Source organism: Dryas octopetala, chromosome 7 (genome assembly GCF_963921425.1).
Source record: "Dryas octopetala chromosome 7, drDryOcto1.1, whole genome shotgun sequence".
Lineage (NCBI taxonomy): Eukaryota > Viridiplantae > Streptophyta > Magnoliopsida > Rosales > Rosaceae > Dryas > Dryas octopetala.
Window position 1 is genome coordinate 8,302,165 of NC_141372.1, and position 20,373 is coordinate 8,322,537.

At 37.2% G+C, this 20,373-nt stretch overlaps 2 protein-coding genes across 3 annotated transcripts; one reads left to right on the forward strand and one right to left on the reverse strand.

Moving 5' to 3' along the window:
- Positions 1-190: 190 nt before the first annotated feature.
- On the reverse strand, positions 191-16,340 carry LOC147279310 (ARM repeat superfamily protein). Of its 2 annotated transcripts, none has more exons than XM_086251602.1 (26): positions 16,126-16,340; positions 15,718-15,945; positions 15,448-15,629; positions 14,938-15,055; positions 14,196-14,417; positions 13,826-14,042; positions 13,591-13,736; positions 13,356-13,510; positions 13,110-13,259; positions 12,986-13,034; positions 11,845-12,033; positions 9,955-10,134; positions 9,087-9,226; positions 8,129-8,255; positions 6,227-6,367; positions 5,960-6,028; positions 5,034-5,170; positions 4,396-4,513; positions 2,874-3,008; positions 2,598-2,794; positions 2,360-2,507; positions 2,156-2,269; positions 1,927-2,013; positions 1,350-1,820; positions 1,029-1,100; positions 191-576 (listed from the first exon to the last, which is right to left on the reverse strand). In XM_086251602.1, the coding sequence occupies exons 1-26, from the start codon at positions 16,219-16,221 to the stop codon at positions 532-534; spliced, it is 3,933 nt and encodes a 1,310-aa protein (XP_086107728.1). In that variant the 5' UTR covers positions 16,222-16,340; the 3' UTR covers positions 191-531. The 2 variants fall into 2 exon arrangements, with proteins under 2 accessions (XP_086107728.1, XP_086107726.1); XM_086251600.1 differs by having other exon boundaries at positions 1,029-1,103.
- A 2,635-nt stretch (positions 16,341-18,975) lies between these two features.
- LOC147279311 (uncharacterized) lies at positions 18,976-20,123 on the forward strand. Its single transcript, XM_086252340.1, has 2 exons — positions 18,976-19,405; positions 19,689-20,123. Exons 1-2 carry the CDS (start codon positions 19,108-19,110, stop codon positions 19,739-19,741), a joined length of 351 nt encoding a protein of 116 aa, XP_086108466.1. The 5' UTR covers positions 18,976-19,107; the 3' UTR covers positions 19,742-20,123.
- The last annotated feature ends 250 nt before the right edge of the window (positions 20,124-20,373 follow it).

Sequence of the window (20,373 nt, forward strand, 5' to 3'; positions counted from 1 at the left end):
GCAAACTAACTACTATGATAACAACAGAAATTGTGAGATAACGGCATTAATCACAAGGCACAAGTAAGATCACTTTCAACTGCACTTAATAGGAACTTTCAAACCTTCTTCCAATATTATCTCTCTTTATACTTCTTAAAAAAAAAACGTATTTGTTTTAATATATCATATATGTGGGAGGCATAGGAAATTAGAAACTGGAGTTCATACTCATTTATTTTACACATTACAAAATTTCACTAGAGAAAGAAAAAATCCTAGATATATGCACGCAACCAACCTGTCCTGGTGTCGCTCGCTTGTCAAGAATATATACAACATTGACATCTAGTCATCTAGAGTGATTACTTACAGAAGGCAAAGGGTATAAAGTCTAAGATGACCTGTTGGAACTTTCTACCAGACTGAAGGCACCAAAGATTCCTTGGATTGATATGCCTGTCCGGCCTCTCAACCAGTCATAATTTTAAGCTGCAGATGTTGCTGTTTTAAAGCACTGAATGCAATAATCAGAATCCAACGAAAATAGCATCATAGGTAATTTAATTTTTTTTGTCTTCGAGTTCTTCTGGCAACCTGAAATAAGCAGCCAAAAATAATAAAATACAAAACAAGGGATATTATCAATAACCACACAAACACACACACACAAATATAACTGTAGTAGTTAAGATCGGAACGGTTGCAAACACCATTTAATGTCTTTACACTGGTTAAGGGATGAAATTGGAAGATCTTCGGCTTATTAAGCAAGAAGCTACAAAGCTTTATGGAGAGCTGCTTGGTACTCATGCTTGTACTGTTTTCTAAGCTAAAGAGATTGCTCAAATTATCCCTGTTTGAGGACTGCATTGGTGTGGCTAAGCCAAGTGATGTGTTAAGTTACCCTACTCTACCTAAAAAACTTATTCCACTAAAAGGATGAGTTATGCTAAGATCCAAAGATAAGTTCACGGAAATATTCCACTTGATACCTCAATATAAGAGCAAAATGAAATAATAACAAGGAAAAAAGTAGCAAGCCTTACAACATCCACATTCATATCAATAACTTCTGATGCTGAAGTGTCTACAGAAGCTTTCTTCTCCACCTTTTGATTCTGCTGCATCAAAACTACAGAGTTAGCCAAAAAATCATTGGAACAACTGTGCAAATACAGTTCACCTTTCAGCCTTCACAAGCACACACTGTTCAACTGTGCAAAAACATCTTTACTTCAATTCTTTTTTAAACAACCTTGATGGTATGAGGAAAATTTTATTAATAAAAAGTACATCTAGACAGGGGGACATTTAGTTCTAAAAACAATATGCCTCCAAACAATTTACATCTATGCAGTTATTCTTACTTTCAAACTGCATGGGCCCTTGAGCTTCGCTCTGCTGTGATTGGAATGTTCCTCATAAATGCTGCCATTTACATTAACATTTTCCATCAAGGGAACAGTATTTCTTTTGATATTCTGGATTGAGACATTTGATCCATCTAGAGAAGATTTTGTAGCTGCAGAATCACAAGATGAAAGTTGTTCTTTCTCCAGATTAATCTCAGATTTTCTGGATACACCATTTTGGTAATCAATATTGGAACATTCATGCAATGAAACTGATCCAGGAGAACTTGGAGAGAGAGCCCGTTTTCGACCACGTCCTGTACTGATGATGCCTTGCTTCTCAGTTTTTCGGGCTTCAGCTCTCCCATCTTTGGACAAATCAACTGGTTTGCAAGATGCTAAGATAGGTGTGTTGTCCTTGATAACATCAGATTTTGTGCTATCCTCTTGACACTTTTGCGCATGTTTGGGCACAGCACTAGCAGGCTGGACGTATGATATCATAAAGACAAAAAAATGAAGAAGATATCATAAAGACAACAATCCTGAGGGCATATGATTGAAGCAGTAAAGAAAATTTAGAGATACATACCAAAGAGATATTAGATTTAAATATTTGAATCACTCTTTTGATAAAGTGCTCATCAAAACAGGATTGAGCAAGGCATCTTGAATTAGACTGCAGACAACAAATAATCAAAATGTGATGAGTTGTGGAACATTTAATTAGAACTTTAAATATTCTTTCAGCCAAAAGATAAAGAATAGAATTTCAAAATCTTCTTCAAAAATTCTTCACCATTTTTATTAGCAAGACTTACTTTATATAAGGATGACGGTAACAAAATTTTCCCGGGAGCATGTGATGAGGAGAGGCCATTATGATTTGTTAATGTCACAAAAGAGTACCCAATGTCTGCTAGAATGTGTAGTTTCTGCATCAAAAGAAGAAACTCCTTACAATAAATATAAACATAAAATATAAAGTGAATGAAGGGGAAAGATCATCTGAGAGAAATTCTTACAGGAGTCCTTTCAACATCAATACCATCCTCAGCTTTCTTAATTGCACGGAAAATGCAGATCAAATACAATACAGCATCCCTGACTATATCCAGGGCACCATCAACATTACTAGCATTAAGTAAAGCCTGCAAAAATATAAACAGTGGACTGCAAAGAAAAAACATAATTCAAAGAGTGTCACCATAACTACATACATCAGTACTACACAATCTGCAATGCAATTAAGGTACATGATACCTGCAAAACCGAGCATATATTACTTCATCTTGGCAGTCTTTAGGTGGGAAGCCTGTATCATGAGCAAGAAGATGGATCATGAATACCACTATGTATGCTGGAAAGTCTGTGATTAATCCTTCTTGCGGTCCCGATATTTGATGCACTCGAGCTTCTCTATTGTAATCCCCGACAAATTCTGCCATATATTTTAATGACTAAATTGAATGGTATCAGCAGACATTATTCAAGAGAAGTCTACAGAAATAACTGAATAGATAAATCATATTAACATACATCATCTTGCAGATCCTTGAGGCAATCTGAGGTGGCCATTGCGAAAGCACATGCATATCTGCTAGGAATAGCATGCTCCTTCAGTAATTTGTGTGTTTTATTGAGAAATAATCTTCTAACCAAAGGAGAGTCATCCTGGAAAGTGTCAGGAGAAAACAATTGAGCACAAATATAATTAAAATGACAATTAAAGAGTGATAATGAGATCACACTTGACTAGGAATAAGATTATAGCAACAGTGAAGAATGCAGCTCAACTCAACCGAATCAAGCCTTAATTGGTGATTGATATCAGATGCATATATTATAAGTTATAACGAATGCAGGATGGGGAGATTCACCAATGCCATCTAGGAACTTTTTTTTATTGTAAATGCATTTCTTTGACCAATCTATGAACGAAACAACTCACTGTAAGACTCAGAAATATCACAAAATCAAAGCTCATTCATGTACAGCTGCAAAACCATCATGAACTCCATAATATGTTTTCATATTTCTTTTTTGTAGGAAACAAGAACTTTATAAGAAACCGAGAAGGGAAACAAGAGAAGTTGGACAAGAAGTCCATCAGAGTAAAACCTAATATAAAAGTTCATGATACAGTCAACAGAGAACTCCTACCCAATGAAGATGAATTACACTAAAAGGACTATCCCTAAAATGCTTAGACAACGGCACCTCAGAAAGGCTAGATATTCGAGTTGTCCCAAATAAAATCCAACTCCTCTACCCTACTGTCGAAATTCTTTTATTCCTTTCCAACCAAACACTTCAAATAGAGGCTAACACAACACAATGCCTAAGAGTAAAAAGCCTTCTTGTTTGCCCCCAAGAAGTCTCCAGGTGACACAGAATAACTTCCAGGCCAAACCCACACCACACCAAACGCATGCAACAACCTACACCACATTTGTGAAGAAAAAGCAATATAAAAAGATGTGATTGATAATCCCACTCGCATTTTTGCACAAAACACACCAATGTGGAAATAATGAAGCATGTAGGGTCTCTTACCATGTGCCACCAACCACATAAGAATTTTCATTTTAGTAGGTACAACAGTTTTTGAAATCATATTATAAAGCCCAAAACAGATTCATCTGGATTTCCCAACATAGAAAGGAAAAGAAGAGTTATATAAAACCCACAGATGGTCAAACATCTATTTTTCGGACTGGACTGAACTCAAGGAGATATTATTTGTTCAAGACAACAAATCTGAAAACTCTGTGAGTTCCCTATCATTCAAGTTGCTTCTGAAGGTCAAATTCAAAGACAAAGCTCAAGAAGGTGAAAGGAAGTTAGAAGTGAATTAGTGTGTTCTGACTTAAAGAGGACCTGTAGGCTGTAAGGATGACGAAATAAAGAGTGCAAAGATGAATCACCAACACAACCATCTTCCCAAAAAGTGGATGTTATTCCCATTCCCAATCACAACGAAGGGAAACACAAACTATTCCCAATCAATGAAAACATAAATTATGTGGCCTGTTTTTAAAGCACAACCAAACTGACATACCTTTGCCATTGAAATTGTAAAGCGAAAGATCTCTGGAGAAATATGCAAATCCCATCTTCGGGAAAGCCTGAGAACAGACTTTGCAGCAGCTACTCTGATACAAGCCTTATCACTTTCACTGCATTGCACAATAAGTAAAACCAAATGAGTGCAAGAAATGTCCAGAGATACTTTTGACAAGCAAGTAAAAAATAAAACAAAATTCAGCAATGACTATAATGATCTTATAGGCACAACATAATGCTGGAAATTGTAGCCTCTTTACACTGGCATGTATCTATTGGCTAATATAATAAGCATCAGTCTCAGTAAAAGCTTGCGAATCTTCTCTCTGATCTTAGTGTGAATTTGAAAATTTTCATCAAAGATTCTAAAGCATCCCTCTCCCAAGATTAAACTTAAACCACTCGTGCTTACAAAAACAAAATATAACCTATTTTATTGTTTCATTCAAGCACCACACAGATGCTAATCAAAAGTCAATGCAATGTCTAAAACAATCTAGTATAAGCAAGAAATCAATAAAAACTCAACGCAAGGATACATACAAATAATAAAATTGTAGTCAATAATTCAGCTATTTTACTTTCTTCCTCAATTTCACTTGAGCTGACCAGAATGAAGATATGAAATCTTACCATGAGATGATACCGTCAACAGTTTCACCCTTTTGCAGCATTGATGACAAAATGTCCCACAGCTCATTAATTTTCCGTTTGATATCAGTTCCCCGATGTGGCAAGAAGCTCTTGACAAGTGTTTTCAGCCCATATATCTGTAAAACAAGCGATTAAACCAGTGCAACCATTGAGACATCCATAAGAAGGCGCAATTTCTATACAGCCTAACTAAATTTATATAATCATCAATCGAGATTTTGGACCCTTAGTAGGTTGATCGTTGCTTTGCCACAGATTCAAGCATCTTCTTTCATATAGGCCCCTAACAAGAGATTTATTCCTTCTGAAAACAACCATTCTAAATTGTTTATTAACATAAATTAATCACTTAGGCTACTTATAAGCACTCCTGCAAACTATACCAGTGCAAAGCATTTAAAACAAAACAAACACAAAATAAAAAACAAAACAAGCATCCTATATGCCAACCGAAGCACTTCAGTGACAAAGGTATGGTAATATATCTCAACAATAACTGCATTAAACTAATTTGTATAAAAACAAAGCAATTTTTCATGCAAAGAAACTCAATAAACCACTACCCACTAAAATGTCAACCTTATCTCATTAAATCCCACTCACAGCTCAACTCAAGTTTTTGCTTATACAAAAAGCCATGATAAGAAAAGGCTTTTCAGCCTTCATTAAGTATCAAATTTGTTATCGCACATTAATTTATTTATTTAATCTGTTAACATTCCAAAATCAATTCAATTATTCCGTTCAAACCTTTTTTTCAACAAGAAATTATGTTAGCAGGGATCAAGACAATCAAAGAACAAATTCCCAGGACACTAGACAGCAAATCAGATCCTTCATGGTAAAAACCATTAGCAGCTGAACCAAAAACTAATACATTCAGTGAAATTATTCCTATCACCCACCTTTAATTTGCAAGAATTGCTACACCCGGACACATCATCGAATGAATCTACATAATCTGAAGAATCCACCTACACAAAAGAAGTTCACACATTTGACCAACAATTTTCCAAAAGCACTTGAAGCAAATAAAAATTCAGCAACAATATTTGAAATCCTTATTTTAAAAAAATTAATATTCAACATCTACTACATTCTGGCATGCAACAAAGTTCAAAAACAGCGAGTATATATATACACATATATATCTCTCACAGCTGACGTCTTACTTGGAAAATTTTCTGATATATATAAGGAGTGATCTCTCCATCTCGATTTTCAAATGTTGAAACAGAATACTGTGCAAGACACCCCAAGGACTGTAACACCGTTGGTATGTTCAACCCACTACGTAGAGAATCCACAAGTTCCTAGACATGATGAACACAAGTTGATTGTCACTACAGATTTGTAGTATTCACGCCACTTTAAATCAAATCTGACAATTTTGAAACTATTTAGTATTCACAGAGAGAGAGAGAGAGAGAGAGAGAGAGAGAGAGAGAGAGAGAGAGAGAGAGAGAGAGAGAGAGAGAGAGGAGACATATATAATCAGTGAGCTTACACCAAATGGAAGACTTGGGATTTTACCCTCGTTAAGGTAAACTTAAACATGGTATAAAGTATAACTAAACAATTGAAAGAGAAGCAGGCTGAGAGCTAACTAACCAGAAAAATCTGAAAATCTGAAATATGCAATAACTGTTGCAAAATAAAACCAAGAAGCAAGTTGCGCAGTGAATTTTTCTTCTTTAAGAGCAATGGAGGTTTGAAATATGGAAGAACAATTGGAGCCCTAGGAGAGATGGAGCTCTCCTTTAGGTCCTGGGAATTAGGTTTTTTTTTTTTCTTGTTTTGGGTTACTAACAAGTAACAACCAGAAAGCATGGAACACTCAAGTGAGAATTAGACTATTTGAGGGAGCCCAACTAAACGAAGGTCCGCCTATGGTGACAACTAAGAGCTTCCTTTTGTTTGTGGGCACCCAACTAAGCAAAGCTTAATTCTGTAACATTAAAAAATTATGCATAAGATTCCCCCCGCCCAACTGGACCTTAGCTGCTAAGTCCTCCTAAGCTTATACCTGCTCATGTTCTTGTTTCACTAATATTGTAGCTATTTCCTACTTCCCTTCTTTTCCCTGAAATGAGATCATTCTTCTCTTTAACACTTCTACAATTTATTTCTTTTCTAGATGAAAATGTAACTAGACATGCTCTGGTTACAAGATCACACATTAATAAAATTCATGTCAAAGGAAACTCAAGAAAATCCAACCACTGTGGGTATCCGTGGTCGTGCCGCCAGGACATCCTACTCAACCTAGCCAAAAATCCATAGGGTGTGGACCAGGAATTTTGAATCATATGGCCCAACCAAAATTCAAGCCAAAGTTAAGGCTTATAGTAAAAGGCCTACTGGCCTAGTCCACGATTTCATTCCAATTGTGCTCATGTTCTTGTTTCACTAATATTGTAGCTATTTCCTACTTCCCTTCTTTTCCCTGAAATGAGATCATTCTTCTCTTTAACACTTCTACAATTTATTTCTTTTCTAGATGAAAATGTAACTAGACATGCTCTGGTTACAAGATCACACATTAATAAAATTCATGCCAAAGGAAACTCAAGAAAATCCAACTACTGTGGGTATCCGTGGTCGTGCCGCCAGGACATCCTACTCAACCTAGCCAAAAATCCATAGGGTGTGGACCAGGAATTTTGAATCATATGGCCCAACAAAAATTCAAGCCAAAGTTAAGGCTTATAGTAAAAGGCCTACTGGCCTAGTCCACGATTTCATTCCAATTGTGATATTTTGTATCCATATTAAAGTGCTGATCCCATCACCTGTAATACATATGACCCTAACCACTTAAGCTAAACCTTTTTCAAGTTGGTAAATGAAGAATAAAAAATATGCATCCATATATATATAAAGGCATGCATGTATAAGAAATGGTGACCCAATATAGCTAACAACCATTAGTAGGAGGAAAATGAAAACCGCAAAACTCTATGTGACTGTAAAAACATAAAATGACTGTATCTTACAGCACTTGGTTTATGTGACGCTTAAGGATACACAATGATAAACAAATCTAAAACTCCAAAAACTTGAGCTAAGCATACCTTGCATAGTGTTGAGAAATAGTCTTGATTAGAAGTATCAATTAATGCAGCAATCGCTGAAACAGCATATTTTGACTGAGCACGAGTGCCCTCCAGACAAACCCTCTCCAGAAAAGGGTAGATTTCACTACAAAGGAAGAAAAAAAAGCTGCAGCTACTCTCAAAACATTCTGAAAAACCAGGTTTAGGTTACAAAATGCTTTATATTGAACAGAAAGGGAGAAAACTTAGAGATGAAGTCCCTAAAAAAACTACAAGAGAAAGAAAAGATGGCTTAGAAAGGAGTAAGCTAGCAATACAGTTAACCATCATGGCAGTTGCTTTGAAAATTAAGTATAGAGATCACAATCAAATAGATCGATCTACACTTTTGAATGTTTTTATTCATAAAAGAATCATACTTTTGACTTTCAAAATATGCCAACTAAGGATGGGGAGGAAAAACATCTATTTAGAGATTTATCAATTAACTGTTGCCAAAGGGATATTTAATGTGTAAACAGAATAAGGGTTAGAAGCCAAATAACAAAGCACGCATGCAAAGCTAGGTGTAATTTAACCAGTTACTGTTGTCATATGCGTAAGGAATGGTTACACACACCCAGTAGAAATTGGCAAAACTTGATTTTTGGAATCCATGCATATGTTTTTTTTAATAAGAAAAATCCTTCATTTGAACATGGCATTAATCAACTCTTCTATATACTCCCTGAATTTCTTGCAGCCGTGCACAAGCTCTTTCTATTAATTATTGAATTTAAAAATAAAAATAAAAAACCAATTCAACAACAAAGAAACATACAGAATTGAATGAGTGACCAAATCAACGTAAGAAAATAGAGAAATTTGGAAAACCCTACCCAATAAAGCCTCCATTGGAACATAAAACTCCATCCTGTTGGAAAATTTGCTACAAAGTATAAATACAAGAATAAGAAAAAAAGACTGCCGAAATTACCTGAGTTTGAAAGATATATGAGGGCCTGCTTTGGCTAACACTTCAATCAACTTATCATTGATTGGGTTGCTCCCCTCTAATAACATCTGAAATCGCCTTTCTAAACCTCTCAGGAGTGTGGGGAAAAGGCTAGTAATTGCCTGAACCAGGTAAAAAAAGGAAGTAACTTTCAATAAAAAGTTACAATAACGAATTATGCTTCTTTATTATAATGCAAGACACTTTCAAACAATGAAGGGACAAAATTATTCCCACTAGACTCTGAGATAGTACTTGGTCATACAACCCGTTCAACCTCCAAATTTGTTTTCCTCCATCTTCCTCACTCCTCTTTTGTTATAAAACATAGATGCAAGGCTAAATTCAATAGAAAGGTAAATTCTAACTTATATAAACAAAGCTTTAATAATATCCTGTCCTCGTCAGGAAATTGACCCCTTTTCTTAAGCTTTGTCCCAATAGCAATGTAAGAAACCAATTTAGGTTTAATATAGTGACAGAAAAATTCAACCAAAAGTTGACCCTACCACCTAACCACAGCCTTAAGTGAAATGAAACTTAGTCTAAGGCATGGCACTCTTAAATCATAAAATTCAAGCCTTGAGATTCATCCATGCCAGAATGATATGCCTTGGTAACCACAACAACAACAATGATAATTCGTGATGATTCCTCATGTTTATGAATTATGAAAGTATTTTTGTGCTTGGCCAATGTAAAGTGTCCTCAGGGCCATTCCCTTGCATGGACGGGTTTGTCTTTTCAAGCACACAAACTCAGTATAGACTTAAATGTTCACTTCCAAAAGTTTTTCTCTTCAGACGAGGAAAGGCATCATTCATATCCACTTAGGAAAAAATATTCTTACCAGAAGAAGTCGGACAGAAGAAGCCTCCAAGTGCTTGTTTCCAGAACTGTTTCTGGAAAGAATATCTAGAATGCAGCGAACATGCTCTGAGCTGAATATATTATAAGAGCATTTTGAGGAGAGTGTTCGTAAAAACTCAAAATTCTGATGTTTCTCTCCAATCATATTCAGAAACTTGTCCTGAAAATAAATAAGTAGACAAAAAAAATTCTTAAAAGAATAGGAACACTGAGAAAGGTAATGTATTATAATTTTGTTACTAGAAGATTTCTTAATCAGACAGAAGAAAAATCACCAATAAAAACAGGAAGATTGTGGCTTGAAACCATCTCATGAGTAACCAAACCAAAATCCAAGTTGCCCTCCACAACATAAAACAACTCCCCATCCAAATTGCAATGAGTCAAATTAAAGAAATAAAGTCAATCTAAGGAAACAAAAAGTTGACCTCACTCATAGGAGTATAAACAAGACCAATTATCATGGCTCTAATTCAATGAAGCAATGAACTCATGATAGCATAATTAGATGGTGCTTGACACTTGAACTAATTTTATTCAACCCAAGACTTCTCACGGGCCTAAGCTTTTAAGATCCCTTCAAATGCTTCAGGTCAACACTCAGGACATGTCTCCCAGGCCTCAGACCACTGAAAGCTCAAAGAGGACCTCTATTCAAAGACAAATATGAGTGGAAATTCTCTTATCATGGGTGAACTAGTGATCTTCACATAATTTTAGCTATGACCAGAGAGAATGATAATGTGTTTCTGGGTTTCCTAAAAAGCTTCGGATGACTCCATATTACTGTAGCTGTATGATTAAACTAAACCCAATTAAGCATTATCTCAGAATTGGAATTTCATACACAAATCAAGTTCTGCCTCTTCACAGCATTTCTTCAGATGTTGAAGTTTCTCAAAAGTAAAAGTTGAACCTTATCAGTGACAAGCATTGTGCACTTTACCCCAACTCAACAAAGACTTACCAATATAGGCCTGAATATATGATCTTATTCCAACATATTTCTCCATTGAAAGCCAGATTCTATAAATCATATCTTTTTTAACCTGTGTATAGTCAATACATGTTTTTGCCCTCCCCATATCATAATACACATGGAATTTAACACACAAAGTTAGCTCTGCTTTTCTAAACACATGACTGAACAGTTCTGTCATAATCACCTAAGAAGTTCAACTCACAACGATAATGACAAGAAAAATACAGATAACAAGACATTCCGGGGCAGAAAGTCTAAACTCGAGATAAATCTTACTAAGAAAGAAAGCAAATGTCTTAAACAACCTTTGTTAGTAAATAGTTTTTTTGCAAAATAAGAAATCATAATAAAATGCAGGATCCATGCAGCCAAATATTTAAAAGAGCAGCCTTGCAGGTTAGCTTTGCAATATAAGTCAACCAGACAAAACGTCCTGAATTACAGATACACAAACCACTCTAAAGTGTTTCTGCAAATTCTATCTTTACCACATGAGGCATGAGAAATCCAGGTTATTCATTGTTAGCCACTGATCTGTTTATCTACAACAAACACACGCACACACAGATTATGTACCATACACACACTTGCTGCCAATCTCATCTATTCAAAATTCTCCAAGAGAGATCTTTTATATACGTTGAAAAGTTGTTGGTTTCACATACTGCCCACTACTTTGTTTATTATAAACCTTGTCTCCCTATAAATTCCAAGGCAAGGAACAGCTAAAAGTTCAATGACTATTTTGCTCAATAAAAAACTAAAATAACAAATAAAGACAACATATGTTAACCTTAATGCACATTAAGATGATGTAGAACTGATTAAAAGAGGAACATGGGATTCCACACGACCATTTTAATTAAAAGTAAAGGTAAATAGACGCACTCTGCAGGTCCGGGCATCTGTAAATAGCAGTTCATCCAATAATAAAGCCAGCGAATTGAAAATATTATTATCTTTCATTTCGTTCAATTTGTGAAAGCACTCTTCTGCCTTGGAAGGATCCGAAAAGGAGACTGCCATTTTCAAGAACGACGTTTTATATATCTTCTGCATCTCTTCTGGATTATTCCCCTGCAACATAAAGTCTGGTGTCTCAATTATTCAAAACTATTAAGTATATCCAAGAAGTGTAAAGCTGCCATCCAACTGTTTGCAGACACAATGACAACTTTTACAGAACTTTCTCCAATTGCAACAAAATTCAAAAATTGAAATATAAAAAATCTTCATTGAACACCCTAAACAACTTTTTGATAAGGTCAAAATACAAGGACTAATTATTAAATTTATTGTGTGTAGCTTTAGTCTCTAGCCAAAGATTTCATGTAACATTATTCACATGCAGGTGCACCATGATATATGCCAAAAGCAATGGAAATTTGGTGCAGTAATGTGACTCAAGAGGAAGTGTAACAAGATCAACTATTTTATGATTCTTCAGGAAAGAAAAAAAAAAGTTTGTAATTAGGCAAAGACACATTTTGGGCCTCTAGGAGATCTGAACAACTTGATTGAAAATGTAACAGTTATCAAAGTATTATATTTGATTGAACACTTGGACACACTTCTATTACTAGAAATACCTAAATCACGTGCAAAAAAGAAATGTAAAAAATCTTCCACATGGTAAACCGATATTCATAAAAGAGGGGAACCAATTGCTTGTAATACCTACATCGCTGACAATTATGGATATTCAACGAAGGATCTGTAAGAACAAGTTGCCTTACCAAGATTTTTCACTTTTTAATTTTGAATAACAATCCAGCCTCAAGCAATAACTATACTCATAAAGGGACTCAAATCTACTCTAAAATCATAAATAGTGATAACGATATTAAAATTTTCCACAAAAGAAAACAATAATAAGAATATTGAAAACATATTAGTTAAGCATGCTTTTCCAGAAAATTACATCAATTGACCCAAGGAATACATGTTATGTCAATAATGGACAGTGCACAATGTATTTCGCTAGCAATAAATAAGCCAAAGTTAAATGCATGTTTTTCAAGTATTGTACCTTCTCTTTCTTTCGTGCAGCTAAATATTTTCGCATCTCGCTTTGCAACCTACAAAACATTCGCACCTTGTAAAGGAACAAGATTTTCACCTTAATCATAGCAAGAGCAAGCTGGTAATAATACCTTTGTTTCTGAGATAAAATAGAGTTCAAAGCCTTTATATGAAGAGGGGTGAAAAGGGAAAACAAATGGATCCAGTGCCTTGTCCTTTCCTCAACTGAAAGAGAAGCGGGAAATAAATCTTCTGCAAGTACAAGCTCCATATTGTGGAACCTGAAGTATAATAATATAAGTAATGATATTAGTCAAATACAACATTGTAAAACGTTGATTTAAATTTAAGAAACTAAAACATGTGAGCAATCAGACCTGAACTCCTTACAATCTTTATCATAGCAGAGCCTCAAGATTTTACATGGAATCTGTTCAAAGTGGTCATTTATTGCTAAGCCTTCAGAACATTTGTTACAGTAATATCGATACACTTCCATCAACTTCTGCAGAGCCTTCTTTCTAACAGATATCTGCAAATAAAGCAAACAATATATTAATGCAAGCCAAAAACTGTAATTTAGCAAACTGAAACTTTTTGTTGTAGAAATACCTTCTTGTCCCGAAGTCTTTCAGTAGTTTGAGATATTAGTTTGGGAGGAAAACATTTCAGATTATACATGGCAAGATCACAGGCAACAATCACTGCCTGTGTTCTCACTCTATCATCAAAATCTAGTAGTCGACCTTCAAGGGAAGCTGATACATCAACAAATGAGGAATAAATCAAATTCTGGGAATTACATAATCAGAATTTATACAGGAAAAAAAATTGCTCAACAACTTACAGAGAACTTCTTGTGATTCTGGCCCAGAGGGATTGGTCATGTAGCAACCTTTGGCACATCGTAGAGCACTAACTCTAACTTCCACAGATTTATCAGAGAATCTTTTCAAAAACTCTATGAAGAGGTCATTATATTTCTGTGCAATATGGTGTTCAGGCAGTGTAAAGAGTTTTCCAACTAAATTAACAGCTTTTATTCGGACATCAACCTGATCAGTCTGCAGAAATAATCAGAGTCAAGTGATATTTAATTATCCCTTTCAAAGCACAAGAAGCATAAGAGAACTTTGAGGAGGACACACATAATGGCCAATGCCATGAGGATGAAATGATAAAGCTGAAACAAAATGATCTTAGACAAGAAGACATACAAGTAATTCTTGAGTCAAATTTGGGATGACAGCAAGAAGCATCTGAGGAGCACACTCCAAAATTTTGAAAATGATTTCGTGGTAAAATTCCTTGAGGTCACTCGCAACAGCATCTCTATCTAAAATACAAGATGTTAAAAAACCACAAACCAAGGGCTCAAGTTTTTCTGCACAAGTTTGGATCACGGAAACTGCAAGCTGAGAAGAAGCAGAGACTACATCCTGTAAAAAGTAAAATAAGAAACAAAATTGTATTTAAGAGGAAATGAAGTTAATTAGATATAGGGAATTAGCACATATAAAAAAAGCATTACATGGTTTAGGCTCTGTTTGTTTCATCAAACAAAATTATATCGTAAAATGTATAATCATGTATATAAAAATTACAATAGCATAATTCATTAAATATATATATGCACACACTACAATTCAACTGGCCAATAAAATGTAACAATGGAAATAGATTAATGAGCATTGAACAAAAGCCTTTTTTTTTATGTTCAATGATGCATAAGAAGCGTGCAACATTTTAAAACCATAGCTTCACAACTCCACATGTTACCTCATATAGATGAAAATAAATAAATGTGCATACAAAAAGATCATTGTAACAATCATGGATATGACAACCGTTCTACTTAAAAATACCAAAGAATATATTTTGAAATAAAAAACACATGACTAGTTCATTATGCAAAATAACATTTCTACTAAAATTTGAAGCACATGCTCTAACACTCACCTTTCCCTCCACAAGATTTCGGAGAACCACATCCAAAAGTGGCTGAGAAGCTTCCTCATTTAGTATATGAGCCATTATAGACAAAACATCATTGATCAAGCTCTGTTCATGATGTTCTCTACAGGAAAAAAAGTTGCAAGCTATAATTGTCAGTGCCATCAAAGTTAAGCCGGTACTTAAATAAATTAAAAAAAATAACAAATTGACCTCTAATAAATTTCATGGGGACTCTAATCTCAGAAACATATAACTTCGTAAACATAAAAATAAAGCATGTTCTAACCATACAGGTTGCAGGACAAGCATGCCAGTAGCAAATTTTTTGTTCCAATAAATTTGATATCTTATCATACAATGTAACAGGATAATTGCTGATTCCTTCACAATTATTAAATAAGAAGAGGCCAGATCATTGAAATGTACAGTAGAGTTACCTAGAAAATAAAAAACAAAGCATAGAAAAGTAGCAAGAAAAGTTAAAAACTAGAGAAGCAGAGAAAGGATCATAACCTCACAACAGAGAAGAAAATATTGAACAATTCGATAACTAGATCATTGCAGTCAATATCCAACATGATCACACAACATTTACATCGAGCAACAGTCTGTACGATTTTAGCCCTCTTTGAAAAGAGTGGACTCATGGTATCAGCTAGCTCCGCAAACACGCTGAGGATAAGATTAAAAATATCCTGAAATGAAAGAAGGGAGTATAAAATAACTTGCAATGATGAGTACACAGCAACACACACAGTGAAATGTGACATGGGAAGTTGTTACCCTGAGATATTTGTCCATGAAAGGCGGTTCGGGTGCCATGACCCGAAAAATTTCAGTGACACAGATGGCTACCAGAAGCCTGACATCCTTATCTTTATGCTTAAGCAAGCCAGGAACAATGGCCGCCAGGGGCTTTATGGAGGCTTCTAGCAGCTTCTTGGTGGCTTCTAAATTTTTGGCACCTTCCGGCGAAGGCTGTTCTAGCTGTGACAAAGCGCTGGTAGCTTGCTGCCAAGCGAAACATACAAATAAACAAAACCACATGGTCAATTGCAATTGTTATGCCATCGAATTGTACAATTCAAACACAAACAAAACCACATGACCACTTGCAATCGCAATCGCTGTGCTAACGAAATGAATAATTCAAACAAACTAGCGCATGTATATGTGAGGAAAATGGCTTACACGCAGCGATTTGACGATGAAATCCTTGTTTGGGCGAGTTTGTTTGCGGAGTTGGGTGCCGATTTCAGAGATCAGTTGCATCGCGGACTCGTCCATTGAGACAGTGAATCTGCGAATCTGAGAAAAACCCTAATTCAGTTGGGGATGAGGGTTTTGGCGGTTATGCAAAGGTATTTGCTCAAATGGAAAACCGTGTACTCAGGCTCGATGGAGAGTGAGCTAACAGCGTGAGAAGAAGACTTGAGACTCAAGTGGGCTTTAAGCGGGGATGCTCCCGCCTTTGGTGCGCGTGTTTAAACGCGCCTGTTTTGCAAAGTGAAAGGCAGTGATGCAAGAATCGGGCCTCTTGCAACTAGGCCCGGGCCTAATTTTTTGGGTCAAGGACCGGCCTGGTCCGGTTCGATACCAATATCGGATCAAAATGCGTCCAAAAAAGAAAAAACCTCAGAAATTTTCATATTAAAATTCAGATCAAATCCAAATTTATAAAAGCATTTTCAAATTTCGGTATTTATTATTTGATTTGAGTGTGCCAAAATTGAAAATTTCTGGACTGGAATCGAATTTTCTAGTCCAACTTGCACCTAAGTGTGGTACTTTTGTTCCTAGAAATATTGACAAAATCAAAGTATTGTTTACAACACTGAACACGGATGTGGACTCCACACCTCTCAATAGAAAAAATTATTTTTCATAATGATAATAATTTTATATGGTATAATCAAGGTATTAAATTTTGAAATTTTCGGTGAAATTTCACCGAAAATTTCGATTTTTGGGGGTTTCGAAATTTTAACACAACACTATCAAAATTTCGTCCTAATTTCGACGATTTCGCCGAAAATTTTGAAATTTCGGCGAAATTTTCGGCCTCCGTAATCGTGCGCTGGAGCCGCCGCTGGCTTCTCGGCATCGATCCGCCTTGTACAGTGGTCCGATGAATAATCGGAGGTCACCAACATATTCAAAATGATGAGAGCTTCAAAACCCACTAGGCCCGGCATCTCAACTTCGCCGGGATAGGCAGATTGCCGCCGGAGTGGCTGTCGGCTCGCCGCTGGCTTCTCGGCATCGATTTGCCTTATACAGTGGTCCGATGAATAATCAGAGGCCACTAACATGTTCAAAATGGCAAGAGCTTCAAAACCCACTAGGCCCGGTGTCACGGTCCGCACTTAGAGTTGTGCTTCCGTGACATTAATATGAAGTATGGAGGGTCAATTGCCAAGAGAATGGCATCCGTTTGGCGAAGAGTGGCCGGGTTGCGCGCGTGGAAGGGTAATTTCGTAATTTGGCTGTTTCGGGGTCTTCCAGTTGGAATTTTAGAAATCTAAAAATACCGGTAAATCCAGGAGGTCGAAATGAGTCCAAAGCAACTGACGGTTCGTCATTCGGAGTTCGGATGAATTAATTATGGACAATTATGACTCCTCGCGCAAGTTGATGTTCCCTCCTGTTTTGTGAAGAAAGGCATAAAATGCTCTTTAGGGGGAGACATGGTGTCAAGCTCTCCACCACCCCCGACGCCCACACCCATGGAGCGTTAAGCGAGCTACTCTAGGAATTTGTGGGAACCTAGGGGGCGAGCACATGACTTCCGGAGGGCGGTCATGTGTCTCCGGGGGACAGGAGGTCCCACGGACAGTACAAGCGAGCGGGAGTGCTTGTATTGCGCTGGGCGCGCGCACACGAGGCTACAAGGGGAATTTCCTTATGCCGCGCCGTATGCACATCACGCCAACTAGATGTGAACTCCCGGAGACTTCATGGTGCACATTGGCCATGCAGTACTCAAAGAGGGCATCGACTTGGGTTCGGCCATGCACAATACATGATGCTTGCAGGCACGGGAAGGGCGACCCCGTGCCAACGAGAGAAAGCTAATGTGGGGCATCGAAGGAGAGTTGCTCACTCAGGTGGCGTGCTTGCAAGTTGGCTTGCATGTTTAACTCGAGGAAAGGACTATGGGCGCGAGCTAGCCCTTAGTGCCATGACGATCAAGAGTGGAAACAAAGTAAGACCCGACATGTGAGAATGGAATGCCGGCGTCATAAGAACCTATCGATCGGGCGATCGAGTGTCTTGGCTGAGAACCTTGACACAAGGAAGCAATCGTATAGTCACTACGAGCGAGACTCGAGATGAGTAGTTCTTGTTGGCAAACCTCGAGAAGGTAACGAATGGGTCGAAATCTTAAAAAGAGTATAGAGAAAGGATGGCTGGCCTTGATTCAGAAAAATCTTGGCGCCGCACGGGCAAATTCCGCTGCTTGAAAAGTGAGCCCGTGACACCCGGCATCTCAACTTCGCCGGGATAGGCAGATCGCCGCCGGAGTGGCTGTCGGCCCTGTGGCTTCGATTCGCCATGATCGACGGTTATCTGGGACAGAGAGAGACACGAGGAGGGAGAGTAGAAGAAGACGAACCTTTTGGTGGTACTCTTGTCGTCGTTGGCCTCCGGACGACGGCGAATTTTTTGGGGAAAACGATCGGAGAGAGAGAGAGAGAGAGAACAGAGAGATACGGGAAGAAAGGAAGAAAGAAAAGAGAAAGGAAAGAAAGAAAAAAAAAAGAAAAGAAAAAAAAAGAAGAGAAAAAAAAAAAAAAAAAAGAGGAAAAAAAAGTTTATTATTAATTGAAATTTGGGGCTTTTGGGCAATTAGAAAGAAAAAAAAGAATTTAAAATTTCGTTTAGTTATTTTTAAACCCTAAACCCCCCCCCCCCCCCCCCCCCCCCCCAACTTTATAAAGTAGAAAAATATGAAGAAACCAGAAAAGGCCCAAAGCAAAAATGGGTTTAGGAGTTAAGACATGCAGCCAGGCAGTGCACGCAGGCCCTTAATAATGGAAAATACATTTTGCGACATGTCGTTGGACCCGTCCGTGCTCTGATAATTGTCAAAGCCCACGTCCAAGTCTTTTGGCCTTCCATCTTCCAAACCAGCGTGGTGTCGTATGCTTCCAGTTCCCAAGTTCCACAATAATGGAGTTCGCTAACAAGGCGGTGAACGCTGCAATGAGAGCGAGCAGAAACAACACGGTGATAAACGTGTTCCTGGTGGGGTCGTTTATCGCGCTGAGCGTGAGGTCGGTGAAGCAGCAAAACGACATCGAAGGCCTGGAGGCGGAGAAGGCGTCGCTGATCAAATCGAACAAGGCCGCCAAGCAGACCATGTGGGACTGGAAGCAGCAGCTCTTCGCAGAGGCCGCCATGGACGCCGCCGTTGTCCCACTTTCCAGACTCAAAGCCATCTACGGCGAAGCTCCTGCTTCCCAAATCGGTACTATCAGTCTGTTTGCATTTATATTTGCTTTTAGGGATTAGAAAATTTAGCGAGAAATTTTGAAAATTATAGTCATTTTTTGTTTGCATTTAAGACTTTTAACCTTGTTTGCATTTCTCGAATGGTGTTCGAGCTTTCCTTGGGCTTTCCAAAACTCTAAAAAAAAAGGTTAAAAAGTCCTTAAATGGCATAAATATTGGCTAGTTTTTGAAACTTCACCAATTTTGGGTTCGATTTTGTGTTGGCTCATTGCTTGTAATTTTATGGTTTTGCAAAACAGGAGATGCTGTGAAGGAAGATTCAAAACCTCGCGCCCCCAAATTTGTGGTCTGAGGTTGTGTTTTGTTTTCCAATTTTGGGCATTGGGTTGCTGATAAAGAAGTGACATTCATACTCATAATTCCTCATTTTAGAGTTTAGAGAGCCTTAGAGGGCATGTAGAGCAGAAGGTGAGAAAGTTGGTTGTAGTACTGAGTCTGAGATACAATATTGCTAATTGCTATTGTCTTTTACTTATTTTGCTGATAAGGTGGGCTTGCATTTGCAAACTGCAATACTACTATGCCAATGCAAAATAGTGCTCAGGCTTAATTTCATTTTGTAGTTGTATCATTTGGTGAAAAGGTGAATGGGAATGGGAATGGGAATATTAGTGCAAAATTACTACAGCTAGAGGCTAGAGCCTAGCCTCCTAGGGAATATTATGTCACACAATTTGTCGACATTAGTAAATGGACAAGGACAATCCAACCTCTGTTTTCCGTTTGAAATTAATCTGACATTGTTTTCTTAATTATAAAAGGGTTTGGTTTTCTCACCAACAACATTTGGAAACACAACAAAGTTAAGAGGGAATAAACAAGTTGTTTTCATGTGTCGTTTTAGGGCATTGATTTCAATATTGCAATCCAGCAGATCCCAATTTTTGGTCATTTTCTACTAACTTGTCAACTATCTCTTTATTA